Below are 16,816 nucleotides of genomic sequence, written 5' to 3'. Positions count from 1 at the left end.
TTTAAGATATTATTATAATGTAATGAAATTTGAAGTACAATAGTGAATGTTAGAGCTACTCCATGTTAGAGTTACCTCTTTTAAGGGTGGTTAGTGCTACCTTTTCAACAGTGTTAAACTTGTGTCTCTAGAGTCATAATTATTCTGTTACATTGAAATTTAAAAAATCTACTGAGTATAAAATTTTATTTGGAATAAATAAATATTCATAAAAAATACACTATATTTCTTGCTTTTATCTATGTTAGAAGGGAAAAATTGTGTAGGCAGGCCACGTTTGGAGTATGTAAAACAAATTGTTGGGGATGTAGGATGTAGAGGGTATACTGAAATGAAATGACTACCACTAGATAGGGAATCTTGGAGAGCTGCATCAAACCAGTCAAATGACTGAAGACAAAAAATAAAAAAACTCTATGTTAATTGTTGAAAACTTTGATTAGTAAATAAAATAAAATTTGTTATCTATGATACACAGTAGAAATAACAGTGCAAACGATTTTGGACTTAGTTTATGAGTTAATTTTATCTTATTTTTTATTTAATTCTTAGTTCTTTTATATCATTATGATTCAGTAAACTTTGAATATAATTTTTGCCAATTCATACATTCAGAAAATATTTTTGTTTTTAGTTTATTTGTATTTTGTTACTGTAGTTTCTAGGCAGTTGTTTAAAAACTGTAAGGTCATAAGGTGACATTGCCTTATCTTCATCCACTCTGACAAGCTGTGTGACCTAATTATTGTTATTATTATTGAATAGAAATTATTTTAACTCATGAAGTAAATAATACTTAATAAAATGGCAACAAACATTTATGCATAATTATAATCATTTAAAAATACAAAAAAATACTACAGTAAAACATTTAAATTAAAAATATCTCTTTCAAATATAAAACATACAATCAACAGAATTTTAAAAAGTTATTAGCTGTATGCTTGATATCACTGAGAGATAAAATTACCTTTGTAAAATGTTAAATATCACATTACATGTATTACTGTACTATACATATATTCAAACAGTGTATGTGTATGTATGTTAGGTGCCATAACCAGTGCCAATCCAATACCAATTCTACTTCTGAAAATGGATTAGCCGATCTCCCCCCCCCCAAAAAAAAAAACAAGCATTCCATGCAAAGCTTGCTAAGGCTGATGAGGAATAAAGTGATTTCATGTTGTCCTTTTCAAGTGAGTCAAATACAATGCTCCAAATCAGTAAGCCGAGACCTTTAAAATGCAAATAATATTTTTAAGTGAACCTTCATTCAGTCCATCACAGGGACTGCGATTAGCAATAATGAACATTACTCTCAGAGAAAGAAATTGTTGACTGGTATCACTTGTATTTTGTATGCCTTACATATACATAAGAATGAATGAAACGATGTAAAGTTACAAATTATAGATGTATGTATTTACACAAAATAAGTAATCTTAACAGCTAATCATGAGTGTGCCAAGTGCAGTTACCACAAAGAAAACTTGAACATATAACTTTATGGATCAAGCAATTATTCTGCCATCCTAAAGTATTTATATCCTTGATAGATTTTTACAAAAGATGAATAAGTACAATTATTACATAGTTATTTGAACCAGAATATGTAATAAAGGTATTAAGCACATGAAACAAATGTAACAATAAAAGAGTTAAAGATTTAACAAATTAATTATTATTTACTTTAATTTAAAACTGTAAAGTAAAATATGGTCATAAAGAGTAAAATTCGTACTTTATAAAAATTTCATACTTAAATACCTAATTTTCCTTCTAATCTGTGAGCAGTTATCTTTTCAGCCTCAGATCTGAGTTGCAGAGCATGATAAGCAATTTCATCACTAGCTAAGTTAGATGTCATAACAAATATTGCATCCTTACATTCCACAGTTTTTCCTTTCCCATCAGTTAATCGCCCCTAAGTAATTTAACAAATAAAAATAAAATTAGTACAACATTTGGATTATAGAATAAACACATAACTTATATTAAGTGTATAGACACAAATAGTTATGCGATCAATATTAAACCATCATAAAATGTTTTGACAGATGAGACATTACAGAATCTTCCCAGAAAAAAAGTTTTTAAGCAGATTTATAGATATGTATTTTTTTTTAATATTAATTTTTCTGCCGATCAACAACAGGTGTTCAAATAGTATAATCACAAAAAATAGAAATTGTAAAAAGTTCTAAATAAGAAGTATTTTATAAAAAAATGATAGAACCTTATTAATATACTATAGCAGACTCATGATAATCTGAACTGAAGCCATACTTCAATTAGCAAAATATTTTGATTACTGACAGGCTATATAGAGGATAAAACCATTAAAACTTACTTGGAAATAAATGAGTCTTCTTGTTATACTAAAAATGTATTAATCACTTGTTTAATTATTTTAAGATCCTGAACTTTTATAACACTGAACAAAAATAAAACATCACAAAAAATAAAAACACTTTAAAAAAATTTAAGAACATTTTTAATTATGGGAGTAAATTTTTCAATGATTTTATAAAGAAAAGGTAAAGGTACTAGAGTTGATTATTATTTTATTAGTGATGAAACTTACTTTTTTGAGTCAATAATTTTATTTTGTCATTTAGATATTAAAGATCTTTTTTAACAGCAACTTTATATACTGTCTAAAGTATCATTAAAATCATCATATAACTTTTCTGTAGTATGCTTCACATATTTTTTGGAACTAAAAATGCACATTTTACTTTACTCCTACTGCTGCAAACATAATTGTGCAGTACAGTAAAAAAATCAACCTATTGTGATGAATAATGTTGTTTAATAAATAAAATTGACTATATTGTTTTACATCTTAGATTATAACTTTAAAATAGTAGTACAATTGGAAATAATTTTTTGAACAGATACCTTCTTCTTTTATTAATTAGTAAAGTAAACAAGGCTTATCACCTACTTATTTACACAAAATAAGTAAACTCAACGGCTAATCAAGAGTGTGCCGAGTGCAGTTACCACTAAGTGAACTTGAACATACAACTTATGGACCAAGCAATTACGACTTATGAACATACAGCTTATTGAGCAAGCAATTACTCTGCCAGGCAAAAGTATTTATATTCTTGGCAGAGTTTCACAAAAGATGAATATATGCAACTATTACACAGTTATTCGAACCAGAATATGTAATAAAAGAAATTAGATGTTTAATTTACAACACTGAACAAAATAAAACATCATAAAAAATAAGAACATTTTAAAAGAAGATGGATGCTAAATTATTTTACTGGCTGTGTTTTTATTTTTTGGTGATTTTTTTTTTGTTCTTAAAGTTTTTAACATTTTCATGTATTAATAAAAACGGATGATTTCAATAAAAATGCTTAAGATAAAATTATTAAAATTTATTATTTTCATGGATTTTGTTTGCTGCAGAGATTTAGATTACAGGAGTTAAAGATTACTAGAAGCATGGGGACCCAGAATAGATTAACAGAATAAAAGTAAATTTGCTAAGGGGGAAGATTGTATAATGTGTACATGTACATGAACACACAGTTAAATGGTTCATTTACAACTATACCATACAAATATCAGCTCAAGCCATAAGCATGACACCATAATATCACATACAATAAACTCTCTTATTAATGAATTTGATGTGGCATGATACTTCTCTATTATAGGGAACTGTCAGAAAGCAGCACCTAAGTACTGCCTCTTTCATATATCACGTTATTTCCAAATAAAAATTATTCATAATTCAGGGATATGTTAAAATGAATGATACTATTCTAGCCAAAAAAAGAAATTGCTTATCACCTTCACATCCAAGCACTTTGGCATGCTTGATTTGAAATGGTGATACCAATCATAGTACTGCATTCACCTCATACATCATTCCCAAAGGCTTTTTACGGTTTCTATAAACACCTTGTCCAATATAAAATAAAATTTCACATGATTACATTTTCTTTCAAGGATCTTCTTTTTCTTTATTAGAAAATCTACACTAGTACCATTCAACTTCGCTTAAATCTGCAGATTAAAAATGAAACAACATACAGACACACCACATCTATATATATAAAAATCAATGTTTGTTTGTCTGTCTGTTCCAACTTAACTCGAGATCTACCGAACAGATTTGTCTAGAATTTTGCACACTTACACTTTAAAGTCCTGCGGTGAACATAGGCTAATTTTTTTGGACCTCTGACATAACAAAATTTTACAACAAAATTTAAAACAATGTATTTCTTCCTTAAAGCTTATTTAATTTTCAAAATGACTTTGATTTTCAAGAAAAATTTAATTTTTAGCTAACATTTTTTTTCAACATTGAATTAATTTTGAAAAGGTCTGAGGTTTTAACATACAGTTATTCCTCCTAAGTTTCAATTGATTTAGCGCACATGCATATGTAATTTTTACGATTCATTCATTTACAATTTTTTACAGCTGTTTAAAAACATAAATAAATAGCTGCTTTTGTTTATCATGTGTGTTACTAATTTAAAGTGTGTAAAGTATTTAACTGCAATCTTTTAAATTCTGTGATCTTTTTTCAAAACATCATACCATGCCTAAAAGACATTCTTCAATCGGGAGAAATACAAAAAAAGCACGTATGATGAAAACTGTTCGAACGGCAGAGACTGAAGACGAAAGACAGTCAAGATTGGAAAGCGACCGCATATGCACAGATCAATCCCACTCGACTGAAACAACTGAGCAACGGGAAATGCGATATGCCACCGTTACTGTATGTGTGACTGACTGCACCTGCCTCCGGTTTCTTGACTAATAAATATAAAATAAAAAGATTGACCACCACAGGAAATGCAAGTAACCATATACCGCAAGTGAAGCCGCGACTGGGAGCTAGTACTAAATATTATTTCTAAAGAATCCCACTAACAGTAGTCCACAATGAAATATTTATTATGATAAATGCTGCCATATTTATTATGATAAAATATAATGCCTAACCTCATCGAACAACTGTAAAAGTACTGTAAGAACATCAGGATGTGCTTTGTCAACTTCATCAAACAGTACAACCGCATTAGGGCATATTTTCAGTCTTTTTGTTAACTGGCCACCATCATCGTGTCCAATATAGCCAGGTGGAGCACCAATTAATTTAGCTACCTACAACACAAAAATACAAAATCAATAAAACTCATTTAGAGCACACTACGCTACAAAAACCAACCATTAATATCATATAATTTTAAATTTCACTTTTAAAACTGGCTACAATGGATGTAAATTTTAAGACAGCTGATATTGTTTGAAAACATCTAAAAATTTAACATTTTATTAATTATTCAGTCAATCGACTGGTTTCACACTTATTCCCTTTTCCCAATATTATATATTGATTTAATCTCCACATACCTGTTACATTAAACAGCCTACTTCTTCAGCTATCTGTTTCATGCATTCTAACCTTTTTAACGATTTAGTTTTTTTAACCTATGCATTTCCTTTTATTATCGCATCGCATAACACTTAATAGTTATTTTATATAAACAAAATAACCCAATTTTTTTACCACCAACAACTGTTTGGCTTCAATTACTTCTCTAACATTTTTAATTAAAACTTGATTAACCCATCTTATTTTCAACATTCTACCTTAATACCACACTTCAATGGTCTATATTATTTGGTATCATGGTTTTTCTACTTTTTATATCTTTTGAACACAGCGCCTCATTATAATCAAATACTTTAATCTTTTTAATACAAGAAGTCCAAAATTCATTTATTCATCGGACAGCAGCCATGTCATAATTCATTGTTTTAACATCATTCTTCACAATATCCATACAAAAATTGCTTGTATTTATAAATCTTAATGAAGACTGTGTGAAAATTTTCAATGTTAATTTTTTTTCCTTAAATAAACTTAAACATTTAACATCACAAAATTATGACTTTAATTATAATTTACTTTCTTTTTATATAAATTGTAACATATTTTGGATGTTAATAATTTTCAAATCATTTTACTTAAAAACACTTTTGAATAAATGTATATTATAGATTTTATTTTGTCTAGCTAACAAAAGATGTAACATTTAATTAACATAGTAATATTATTACAATGCTACAGAAGAGCAAAGTTGGATACATTCTACAACTACAGTCGAGAACCAGAGCACTAAAACTTATTCTTTAGTTTTCAGTTTCTTTAACTCAACATAAAATTATTCAAAAGCATTAAAATTTCTTCTAGATTAATACAATGATCGCAGCATTTATGACGTGTCTTGGAACACATATCTTTTTTAACTGTTAAAAACAGTTACAGTGACTATTACAGTTTAGTACTGTTCCCTGAAGGTTAATATTTTACAGACACTCTCAGAAAATTGAAGAAAATCAATACTACCTGTGAAGTTTTATTTTGGTAATTATATGTCTCATGATTTCAAAAATAGTATTTGAAAAATGACAACAAACAAATCAGGCTTTTTCCTTTTATTAACAACTATAAATTTCCATAAAAAGTAAATTAAAATGTTTTATAAGAACTAGTTCAGAAAATATTTATAACAAGTTGTGGTGTCAAGTTGTGATACCACAACTTTGTTCAATTTGCTGTGATCTTTGGTTTTGATTCTAAAACCAGGTTTCATCTTTTATTGCACAGAGCACAATTCTTTTGACAGCAGCATATTTTTTTGTCTTTCTTTCATGTTTCATACCCATCTTCAGAAACTTCACTGCCTAAATATAAAACTGTCCTCTGCTGAGTTAAAGCAGTGAATGTAAGAGTTTCACTACAGTAAAAGAAACATTAATCTGTTGCTTTACATTATCTTTTCCATACTTTCAACCAACTGTAATGTACAATTAAAGCAACATTTACAGCTGCTTTCTGTGAGTTAATGATATTCCGTATACAGTCTGTGTTGAACAGAATAAAGGAATCACTTGAAGGTCCAAATATCACCTGCACTTTGATGAGGTTGGTATGGTAATACATTTGGCCCAGTGAAGATGATAAAAAACCACTTCTTACTTTCCCTAACAAGCCTGGTATGGAATAACAAGTCTACCTTTCTTCAAAGTAACAACTGACTGATATCACGTCACTACAGCTATTACAGATATGTAGTTAACTGAAATAAATGATTATTAAAGCTCGTATTAAGCAATTCAATTTAAAATGAAATTTTAAAAGATTAACAGAATAAATTTTAAGAACGAAAACTTAAGAAAAAAATTACTTAAAAAAATTACCTTAAAAAAATTTAAAGAACGAAATTTTATAAAGATACAAAAAGTTGAAAATCAGAGATACAAGAGCACATTAGTCAAATGTTTAGGTTAAATCAGACCTAGTTACCCAAACTTAAGAAACAAAAAGCAAATTTCCTTTTACAGAAGCATTTAAATAAATGTAATTATAACATGCAATTAATACAATATCAAAAATCACAAAAAAAGTTCACCTCATGTTTTTCCTGATATTCTGACATATCCAGCCTAATAAAACCATTGGGTTTGTCTTTATGTAAATAATTAGCCAGCTGTTTCGCTAATTCAGTTTTACCAATACCAGAAGATCCAAGGAACAAAAATACCAAGGGATGTTCATCATCCACCCATCCATTTTCTTTTCTTCTAATAGCTGAAAAATACATAAAAAGAAAAATGTAATAAAACCTTAAAAATTTAATCAATGAATAACTTGTTAAATAATTAAAAATTAAAAATGTTGACAATGCCAATGATTTCAGGCTTGTTTCCATCTTCTGCACCACAGTTTTGTTGACACACAGAAAGTTAACCCCCCAAAAAATGGTTAATATGTGGATTTTTAGTTGAAAATATAGTAATACACATGAACCACCATAAGATCACAAACATGACTTTCCAATACACAATACCATCAGTAGTATTTGTATAGTAGGTACAATGAAAATAAAAACTTGTTTGCATGAAGCAGACAGTTGTGCAGAATACTCTGTATATTCTCTTATAACATATTACTCTTTTCTCGTAGCATTAGGCTCATTCAGAAACCGAGTATTTTGCAATATGGTGTGTTTTAACTACTTTCATAAATAGCAAAAATTCTTCCACAATTAAAATTTATAATAATTTTGTTTAATTTCAGACGATAATTTCTTTAAAAATATTTAGCATACTCATAAATAATTCTTACTGTATGCAGTACAAAAACAGTTCATACATGTATTAATAAACTATTATTCCACTCCCTTTATCAAGTTAGTCATAAAATGAATGACCACTTTATATGAATGAAGGTTATCAAAATATTTCATTTGGCTTATATTTATGGGCACTTGTTGTAATGGGTATTAGTATTGTTTATGATGTTTATAGTAATAAAATTTATCATTAAATAACAGATCTGTACTCTACAAATTATAATAATTTAAAAACAGTTTACTCTTTTATATGTATTCATAGAAAAAAGTTAAGTAATATTTTTCAGTGTTAAACTAATATTCAGTAGTAATGTTTACTTTTCATTTTCAATTCTTGGTGTGCACCAACATGAATGGTATAGTTTATTCCTTCTGTAATGTTTGGCGTGTTAGTTGTTTTGTATGTATTAATAAATTTGTATGGTTTTTGTAAGTATTTTCTTTTTTGCAATGACAGAATTTAAATCCAAGTTAAGGATAAAAAGCTCTGTAGTCAAGCTTGTGAAATAGTTAATAATGAATACAATTTTATGAAGAAAGAAGCTAAGATTAGGAAAATTAGAAGACAATAAACATTTAATATGCATTCAAAAATGTGAAGTAAGAACTGCTGCAGCTTGTGGGATTTCAGATCACAAGTTCAAAAATTCTGAAAAGAAAAACAGGGTCTTCTTAAATTCAAATCACTGTCATGCTCATTCAGCACACCAAAAAAGTATAAACAACATTCTAACCAGTTAGTGGATTGATATTTTTGATCAAGGTATAGTAAGAACAGTTAATGAGTTTCACGTAAAACATAATAAGCTACCTATGTTAAATAAATTATATGAAGAACTTCAAAAGAATATTCAGTTTAAATGCTCTAGAACTACACTAGCAGCTATCCTGAAAGAGTTAGAGTTTAAGTGGTGTGAAACTAATATAATTAGGAAACTTTTGATTGAGTAAAAAGACACCCAGTGGAACAGGATAGAATATTTAAGAAAAATGACCAATGGCAGAAAAGAAAGTTCTTCAATTGTTTATTTGGACGAATAGTATATTTATTTTAATAACCCAATCGATGACAAAATTTTGGGCGGATGAGAGTGGTGTAGGAGTAAAAGTATTGATAAAAAAAAAATGATTGATTAATCACAATCCACACTGAAAGAAAAATGGGGTTCATTCTGATGATAACTTAGAAAACTAGTTCAAAAAGTTGTGACTACTATGAAAGCGTCAACAAAGACAATTTCATGAAGTGGGTATCTGAAAAATTAGTTCCTGGTCTTCCACCCAGTCAGTGTTTGTTATTGATAATGCACTATACCACAATTCACTACTACAGAAGCCTCCAAATTCAAATGATAAGAAGAGTAACATGATTAATTGGTTAGAAAAGAACAATATTCCATTTAATCAAGTAATGTTAAAACCACAATTTTATGACATAATTAAATCACTTAGAAATTCAAAAATAAAGTACCACTTTGATGAATAATGAAAAAAACAAGGGCATCAGGTTTCGCAACTTCTACTTCACCATTCCGATTTAAATTTATCAAGATGGTATGGCCGGCTGTGAAAAGATATGTTGGTAGTAATAACATAACATTTTTAATGTCAGATATTAAAAAATTTGCTGAGGAAAAAATGAATGAAATGAATAAGGATGATTGGGAACCATATTGTGAATATGTAAAAAAAAAAGCTGAAACTGAAACTGAGTATAAGAAGATGGAACCGCTAATTGACGAAATAACGGATAAATTTATCATACATCTACACAATGGTAGTGAAAGTGACTGTTCCGAAGAAGACAGAGAAGATGCTGAACTTGCACAGTAGCTGGACACATAATGCAAATTTCAAGTAAGCAATAATAATAATAATAATAATAATAATACAATCAACAATGAAAACAATCATACAAATAAAAAGAATTTAAAAACTCTTTAAAAAAATTGTACAATAACAATAATAATTGTATATTTACTTTGGTGTAATTAAGGACACAACATACATTCAAGCACCAGTTACAATTTCTTTAATTTAAAAATATACCTAAATTAAAATTCTTGTTAATGCAATCTTTATTTATTGAATTATTAATAGTAACTACATAATAATGAATTACAACTAATAAAACATGAAAATGGTAATAATAAATTAAATGTGCATAAATAAAATAATGATTATTATTGTCCAATTAATGGGTGTAAATATTTTCAGATTCAGTAGTAATGCAATCACAAACTTCTCTAAGCAAGCTTTTATTTTCATTCTAAGCATAGTATATGTGTATGAATCATCAAAACAAAGACTTGTTCCAAGTAGTAAATTCAGTAATACTAATACGGAAACAAAGTTCAAGAGAAAGAAATTTGTAATATCAGAATGAGTCATAGATTAATTGTAACATATTAAATACGATTAAAACATTAAGAAATAATACTTTTTTATAAAAAACTTGGTCTACTGACAGGTAAGACAATATATACCACGAACGATATTAAATATGCTTTTATAAAATGCATAAGCACAAATCTTGCTATTGTGCTTGAATATCCTTCAAGTATCAAAGATAATGAAACTTTATTTCCACTTTGTAACCATTCCAGTTTAAAATGGTTTTATTTTTTAATTATAAAAACTTTTAATTTGTGACTAAGATTTCTTTTAACATCAAGAAATGAAACCGTTACTATACAAATTTGTAATGTTGATTTATGGATGTAGTTTGATTTCAAGTGATCATTACCAGGAAGTAGGAAAATATAATTCCTAAAACTAAATTCTAGCTCCATAAAAGATAATTTTAGAAGTATTTATAATGATGAAAAATAACATATTAAAGCAATTACAGAAATATTACACTAACAAATTTACAACGAAGAATAAAATGATGAACCATCTATCAGTTTATGAATAATTCACTTGCAAAGATGATAATTTATTGTCCACCATTTAATGTCACTGTATAAGACAATGAATCCTATCTTTGCATTTTTTTTTTTACTATGAGTCAACCAAGTTTAATTCTAATTTAAAAGGTAGCACCACAGTGCTGAATGAAAATGTATGGTTTAACTTTATATTTGGGTATTTTTGTATGCAAGATTATTTTAATTTATTTTCTATTGTTGTTATTTATATCAGGATATTAGATTTATATTTTTTAAACTATTTTGCATATCCAAATTAAAATGTTGTGTGAACTTTCATAATAAAATTATAATTAGAATATAGTTGAGATACAAATATTACAACAATTTAATTTGTGACTATTTTTAATGTTAGTTTTTTAATATGTTAACTATCCACTCCATTGCTATGAATGCAAGGTAATTTAAAATATAATTTTGTAAAAAGCATATACATACATTAAAAATTATACCATACACAATATGCAATGTAAAACTATATAACTATTACAGACATTTTAAATATCTGAAAGACATTATTTTTAATAAATGATATAATTTTAAAAAAAACACACACAAGCATACAAAAACGAGGCATTTTAGAACATATGTATATGAGAACTTTTTCCATTACTTTCACTAGTAGAAAAAGATATGAATGAATATCCTTTTCTACTTCTTTATTTCCTGTTTAGCCTTCGGGAATCACCATCAGGTATTACTTCAGATCATGAATAAGGATGATATGTATGAATGTACATGAAGTCTAGTCTTGTACAGCCTCAGGCCGACCATTTCAGAGATGTATGTGGTTAATTGGAACCCAACCACCAAAGAACACAGATATCCATGAAATAGTATTCAAATCCGTATAAAAGCAACTGCCTTTACTAGGATTTGAACATTGGAACTCTTGACTTCGAAATTAGCTGATTTGTGAAGACACATTCACCACTAGAACAACCTGATGGGTTAGGTTATGAATATCCTGGGAGATCTTTGTGATCCACTCTCTCTCTCTCTCTCTCTCTATATATATATATATATATATATATATAATGTAAATGTTTTTCTAAAATCAATCCTTTCAAGATCCATATCACCTCTGTGATACATATTAAGTATGTAAAATTACATATTAAACTATTAAAATTGCGATCATATACAAGAGTATATGAAGTCATTAAATAAAATATATTAAAAACAAAATAAAAGCAAACACTTAAAAATGTATGTGGCTAGCCAAATACTGTAGTACTGTAAAATGTTTGTTTTTAATATATTTTATTTAATGACTTCATCGCAATTTTAATTTTTTAATCGTTTAATATGTAATTTTATAAATATCACACGACTGATGATGCGGGATTCCACAAAAGTACTTTCATGAAAAATTATAGATGTACAAATAAGGTAAGAATTCTCTTATATCTGTACTTCAGTGGATTAAGTTGAATTATATATATTTGAATGAAATGTATATAAAACTCGAAGAAAGTATAAAAACTGTACCACCAAGAGTACAGAATTCAATATGCTTCTTACCTTATGCTTGTTACTATATAAAAGTGCTTTCGAGGGTTTCCCTCATCATCAGTTAATAAAACATATTCTTTTTTAAAAATCACACATTAAAAATTTAAAACTTAAAATTGTAAACATATAAAAATATGTAGTCATAAAAGTTAAAAAGGTTAAGAATTTGTTTATATGTGGCTAGCCACACATACAATACTGTACTAAAATATTTTGAATTTTTATTTAAATTATATAAATGTGCTGTTATCTAAGGCGGTTCTGATAAAGACATTATCAAATTCTGTCTGTACATTAATCAAATTAAACTTTTGTCTATAATTGTAAATATAATATTTTTCTAAAATATTTAATTTTTTATTATCACACCTTTTACAATTTCTATTATATTTAAATTTGTATCCAAATCTGTGATTGAAAGTTTATTGATTATTAAATGGTCTTCAAGTTTGAGGAAACCTACCTTGTTGTTTTTATAAGATCTAAAATGTTCTGCAAACCTTGCCCTAAATGATCTATTAGTTTTACCAATATAAACTTTGTTACAATCATTGCATGTTATTTTATAGATAGCACACTAATTATTAGCATCATTATCATTATTATGGATTTTTAAATGTTTTATTATATGATTATATGGTCTATAACCTATTTTATATTTTTATCATTATAAACATTAGCCAAGTTTTCAATAATGTTGTTAGTGTAGGAATATTTTATATAAATATTTTCATCAACACTTATTATTTATAGGTATCAAAATTGTTTCATTATTAGATTTTAATTTTTGCTTTTTATACATATTATCAATTAATGACGTGTTATATCCATCTTTTACTGCAATACATTTTATAATATCTATTTCTGAATCTATTTTTCTTCATTATTATGTGTGTAATGTATTATTGCTCTACTTGACATGTTTGTAAATGTATTAATTTTGTGTGCTCAAGGATGATTCGAACTTCTGCTAATAGTTATTTTATTAGTTGTTGGTTTCCTACGTACATATGTTATAATTTTATTACTTTTACTTATTTCTATGTCAACATTTAAAAAATTTATTTTTCTGTATGTCAGTTTTGAAGGTAAATTTTAGATTATTATGATAGGAATTAAGTTTTTTTTAAATTATTAAATATTCAACGAATAATTAAGCAACAAAGAGAGGGTATAAAAGAGTAAAACTGATTATCTAAAAGGGAAATAGAAAGCGATTATAAATATAAAACTTCAGCTGAGAATAGAGAAGTATGGATTTGGAATTACAGCGATGCACCTACCTCAGGCCAAAAAACTATATGTTGATGATGATAATAATTATTAATAATAATAAAGTAAATACAAAATATAGTAGGGTCTGATTAGAGTACTTTCCCTTACATACAGTGTGAGCAACATAAAACAGAACCCATAATGTAACCACTGCACAATCGGTAGGTTATACTGGAATGAAATTTTACGAATGATAATAATAAATTAAAGAAAAAAAACATAAAATGTAATTTAAATGTTGCATTTATTTACCTTACTGTTACAAAAGATGTTCAAAATGACCGCTCTGGGTATCGATGCACTTTTGTGCTCAACTGATCATATCCTGAGTCGTCTGATGCAAAACTTTGTTGTCAATTGCGTTGATTTCTCATTGAATGTTCACCTTCAGTTCATCAATATTGTGGGAATTAGAAGCATAAATTCTCTCCTTTAAGTACCCCCAAAGGAATAAATCGCAAGTAGTCAACTCTATCTGTCCACCAATGTTTTTGAGAAGCAAGTTGCAATAATCAAGTCGTTTCAGTTTGTCTATCTCCTTCAGTTGTTTCACAGTTAACGCGGTATGGTTTCAACTTTAATTTGTGAAGAATTTTACGACAAGATGTTTATTTAGTACCAGATTGTTGGGATAACTTGCATAGTGATTTTTTTGGACTAGCAGTAATTCTCCTTTCAATATTGACAATGGCCTGTGGAGTCCTAACAGAAAGTTGCCTATTTCAGTTTGCATTTAAAACTGAACCTGTTGTATGCCATTTTTTAACTAAATTGTGTATGTACTCTTCGCTGGGATATAGGCACTCAGAAATTTTTCTACTAATACTTGACATGATTCTTCAAACGATCCAGAACGAATATAGACCTCAACTACAGCTATTCTCTCCTGAATTGAATAAGGCATTTTACACAAACACAACCACACTCACAACACTGCACTGCAACAAAACATATACTGCACTGACATGTAACCACCTGACAAATGGCAGTAGCAAACAGTAAAGTAACATATACATCCACTAGTCGCGCTAGTTGTGTCTTTCATACAAGTGTTAGGTAGCGGTTTTATTTTGGGTTTAGTTTTATTTTGCTCACCCTGTAGTATATTATATAGCTATATTGTATAACTACATAGCCGGGAAACTAAAAATGTTAGGCAATATTCTTTACAAAAATCAAAAATTCTTGTATGAAAAATTATCTATGTTTATATTTCAGAGATTAAAAAAAAAGGGATAATCATGGTAAAATGGCTAGTATTACAAACCTGCTGAAACAATGGTAATCGGTCCTTCTTGACCAACAATATGTTGCTTTAATCTATCCTCAATAGGAAACAATCTACGTGCCTCCTTTTCTCGTTCCGTTTGAATTTCATCATACTAATACAACAAAGTACAATAAATAAATACACTGTCATGGTTAAAATTAATTTTAATTTTCTAAAAACAACAGATTTATGGATGGAATGTGAAATACTTTTTTGTAGATTTTTCTAAGAAAAGTTAAAAAAATTGCAAGACTATATTTAATTATTTATCAAAACTTAATTGAACATCTTAACATTAAAAAAAAAAAAACAAAATACTTCTTTGTATAAATAAAGAAAAAAAAATTATATATACAAAAAACAATCCAAATTGAAAAAAAAAGTTTTCACAACCAGAAAAGGTTTCTTTCTATAATTAAGATGAAATACAGAATGCTTACATAAAAAACACACTGTTTACAAAAAAATTGGGGTGAAAACAGTTTGAAATGCAATTTAATCCTTTAAGAAAAAAAACCATCTCACAAAATGTAATATACCTTTTGACTTTTTTTTACTAGAAATGAATAAGTTCATCATTTTTTTTTTTTAGTTAAAAATCAAATTTTCCAACTCATATTTTTGATGCACTAATTAAGACTAATGACTGATTAGATTTGAGTTCTTTGTCTAGTTCTTATACATTATATAAAGTACTACAAACAGTGCAGAGTAGCTGTTTATAACTCAACTGAATGCACTATGTTAATGGTGTTATCAGTTGTTCTATGCTCTGGTTTTGGTGATGATAAACTGATTTAGTTGCAATAATCAACATTACTTCACAAATTTTCTGTAAAAATGTTGAAAAACTGTGATTACTTTAAGTAAACTGACTAAATTAATGAATCATATCTTCTATTTTACTTTGTCAGGAAGACTTGTGCCTAAAAAATCAAAACTAAAAAATTTTACTTTTTACGTAATTCAAAAAGGTTTATATCAGATGATAGAACTTTTTATTTCGTTAAGAAAGCTACAAAGGGCTTAACATAAAATGCCTTGATTTATTTATTTCTTTAAATATGGATATATGATATAAACAAAAACATATTCAATTTATCCTTCAAGGTTATAATAATATCCGTGTGTAGCATGTATTTTTCATTAGCAAGGTTTACCTATAATACTTTTTTTATGCAAGTAAATTAAAATGATTGATCAATTTCTTTTTAAGAAAGTCATTAATCGATCTCAAAGAAGGAAAGTTAATAGGGATATGGCTTTCAACTTCCTTCTTGATGGAATCAAATCTGCTATTACAAATCAGCACGCCAAGTCCACTGAAATGCACAAGAAGAGTTACCTTCACTATATTTTACATGTATCACAGGTCGCAGCCACAAGGAAAATGGGAAAAATAAAGTAAAGCAAAAATTTAATGTTGTCATCACTGTGAAAAAATGCATTATTATATACTGCCTCGAGTCAAGAAGGGTATTAAATTAAGTCAGCTAGCACATAGAATTATTAAGAACAATTATAATAATTAGAATTAGAATTATAAAAATGTAATTAGAAAGAGAATTAGCCATTTTATAATTAAATGAACAATGAAATTTGTTTTATCACCAAAAGAAACTGAGGATTCATAAACAAGT

General features: G+C 27.7%; 1 protein-coding gene across 4 annotated transcripts in view; it reads right to left on the bottom strand.

Moving 5' to 3' along the window:
- The window catches only part of LOC142320429 (mitochondrial disaggregase-like), a 69,439-nt gene that overhangs the window by 14,817 nt on the left and 37,806 nt on the right, over positions 1 to 16,816 (bottom strand). For all 4 annotated transcript variants that reach the window (XM_075358181.1, XM_075358179.1, XM_075358180.1 and 1 more), the window contains exons 5-8: positions 15,174 to 15,288; positions 7,464 to 7,642; positions 4,987 to 5,148; positions 1,771 to 1,927 (exon numbers count right to left, since the gene is read on the bottom strand). In XM_075358181.1, the coding sequence (XP_075214296.1) occupies positions 1,771 to 1,927; positions 4,987 to 5,148; positions 7,464 to 7,642; positions 15,174 to 15,288 (613 nt within the window). The remainder of the gene's footprint in view (positions 1 to 1,770; positions 1,928 to 4,986; positions 5,149 to 7,463; positions 7,643 to 15,173; positions 15,289 to 16,816) is intronic.

The sequence above is a fragment of the Lycorma delicatula genome, chromosome 2 (assembly GCF_047948215.1).
Source record: "Lycorma delicatula isolate Av1 chromosome 2, ASM4794821v1, whole genome shotgun sequence".
NCBI classification, from domain to species: Eukaryota; Metazoa; Arthropoda; class Insecta; order Hemiptera; family Fulgoridae; genus Lycorma; species Lycorma delicatula.
Note: the sequence above shows the minus strand (reverse complement) of the source record. Positions and strands in the feature narration are given on the sequence as shown.